The sequence below is a fragment of the Merops nubicus genome, unplaced genomic scaffold (genome assembly GCF_000691845.1).
Source record: "Merops nubicus isolate BGI_N331 unplaced genomic scaffold, ASM69184v1 scaffold26168, whole genome shotgun sequence".
NCBI lineage: Eukaryota > Metazoa > Chordata > Aves > Coraciiformes > Meropidae > Merops > Merops nubicus.
Genome location: NW_008625501.1, coordinates 1 through 2,018, shown reverse-complemented (window position 1 = coordinate 2,018; position 2,018 = coordinate 1). Strand labels below are relative to the sequence as shown.

At 52.6% G+C, this 2,018-nt stretch overlaps 1 protein-coding gene across 1 annotated transcript; it reads left to right on the top strand.

The window, feature by feature from the left end:
- Nucleotides 1–296: 296 nt before the first annotated feature.
- LOC103778137 (tubulin alpha chain-like) lies at nt 297–2,015 on the top strand (the record flags this gene model as incomplete). The annotated part of the gene is made up of 3 exons (XM_008945708.1): nt 297–513; nt 712–860; nt 1,614–2,015. Coding segments are annotated over exons 1-3 (732 nt in total), but the record flags the coding sequence as incomplete, so codon positions are not given.
- Between the last annotated feature and the right edge of the window lie 3 nt (nt 2,016–2,018).

Sequence of the window (2,018 nt, the reverse complement as noted above, 5' to 3'; positions counted from 1 at the left end):
CTCAATTATTCCACCCTCCCCAGCTCAGAGCACCAGGTGAAGCTCCTGGGAAGGTTCTCTGTGCCCTGTCTTCTGCCCCAAGGCAAGGTCAGCAGAGCCAAGAGAAGAAACCATGAGTTTCTTTTCTGCTATGGAGTGAAAACGTCCTGGCTGCCACCAAGCTGGGCTAATGTTCCTCTTGTCTGTAGGCTGTTGGCCATGTGGTCTAGAAAGACATCTAGAAGTGCCAGTTTTAGTCTAATTCCTCAGTGCACATCCCTAACCTCCTCTTCTCTCCCATCCCCACGTAGAGGGAGTGTATTTCTGTCCACATTGGCCAGGCTGGAGTCCAGATGGGCAACTCCTGTTGGGAACTGTATTGCCTAGAGCATGGAATCGAGCCAGATGGCATCATCTCCTCCAGTGCATCCTCGGGGCAAACAGACTCTTCATTTGGGACCTTCTTCAGTGAATCGGGGTCAGGGAAGTACGTCCCCAGAGCAATATTTATTGACCTGGAGCCCAGTGTCATTGGTAAGTTGTGGAAGGTCTCCAAAACCTCTTGTGGGTGGGGAGGGAAGACCTTCTATGACCTGAAGCATAGTGCTGACCACACAAACTCCTGGTGTGGCTGCCAGCTTCCACGTGAAACTGCATCTAACTTAGTGCAAGTAACTTGGTAGACAGTGGATCTGGTGCCAGTGATGCTCACGAGACCCCAATTTCCTCCAGATGGGATCAGGACGGGGACCTACCGCACCCTCTTCCACCCAGAGCAGCTCATCAGTGGCAAAGAAGATGCTGCCAACAACTATGCTCGAGGCCACTACACCATTGGGAAGGAGATCATTGACCCTGTCGTTGACAGGGCCCGGAAAATGGTAACGACCCCGGGGGCAGGGGGTCTTCTGCACCACCACTCTGGTTGCTCTTTGCCCTGGCCATCAAGAGATGCAATGGCAGGGAGGAGGACAAGCAGATCTTGGTCAACTTGAGCGTGTCACAATGACCTGGACCACCACTATGGGATGCATGGGGGTGTGTCTTGTTGGTTGGGACTTAAGGGGAAAACAAGAAACTAAAGATGCCTCCAGCTTAAGCAAGAAAACCAGGAGAAGCTGTGATTTAACTGGCCAGACAAGATGGCTTTGTTCTGGTGGGTGATCCAGCATCTCATCCCAACCAATGTCCCAGCTCAGCTTCAGGCTAGGGTCTCCCCTCAGACCTCCCCTCCCTTGTGTGGTGGCCTCTGGAGCGTAAGGTTTCATTGTCACAGCCCCTCTGAAGTGCTGTGATAACACTAAGATCCTTTGGGTTTGGGTGGAACCTCTTAGTGGCCTTCAGAGTTCTCTTGATCTTCTTTACTGATAGTAGCATGAGTTTTTATCTGACCTGAAATGCCAATCGCCCAGCCTGACTAGAGGAGGAGATGATTTAAAAGCAGTGTCCAAGAGGTCTCACCTGTTAGAAGTGGAAGGTGGTTTTAAGAAGTAAAAATAAGGCCTCAGACTTGATGGTTGAACTTGGTTCAACTTGTTGAACTTGGTTGAAGTACTTGGCCTTAATTTAAGTCCAAAGACACCAGCAGAGCTGTTCTAACTTGGTCTTTTCTGCTCTCTTCCTTGGTGCTGCAGACTGAGCAGTGCAGTGGCCTCCAAGGGTTCCTGGTCTTCCACAGCTTTGGGGGAGGCACGGGCTCCGGGTTCACCTCCCTCCTCATGGAGCGGCTCTCCGTGGAGTACAGCAAGAAGTCCAAGCTGGAGTTCTCCGTCTACCCGGCCCCCCAGGGTGACCCCTCCACCTCGATCCTCACCACCCACACCACGCTGGAGCACTCGGATTGCTCCTTCATGGTGGACAACGAGGCCATCTACGACATCTGCAATCGCAACCTGGACATCGAGCGTCCCACCTACACCAACCTCAACAGGCTCATCGGGCAGATCGTCTCCTCCATCACGGCCTCCTTGAGATTTGATGGAGCTCTCAACGTCGACCTCACCGAATTCCAAACCAACCTGGTGCCCTACCCCCGCATC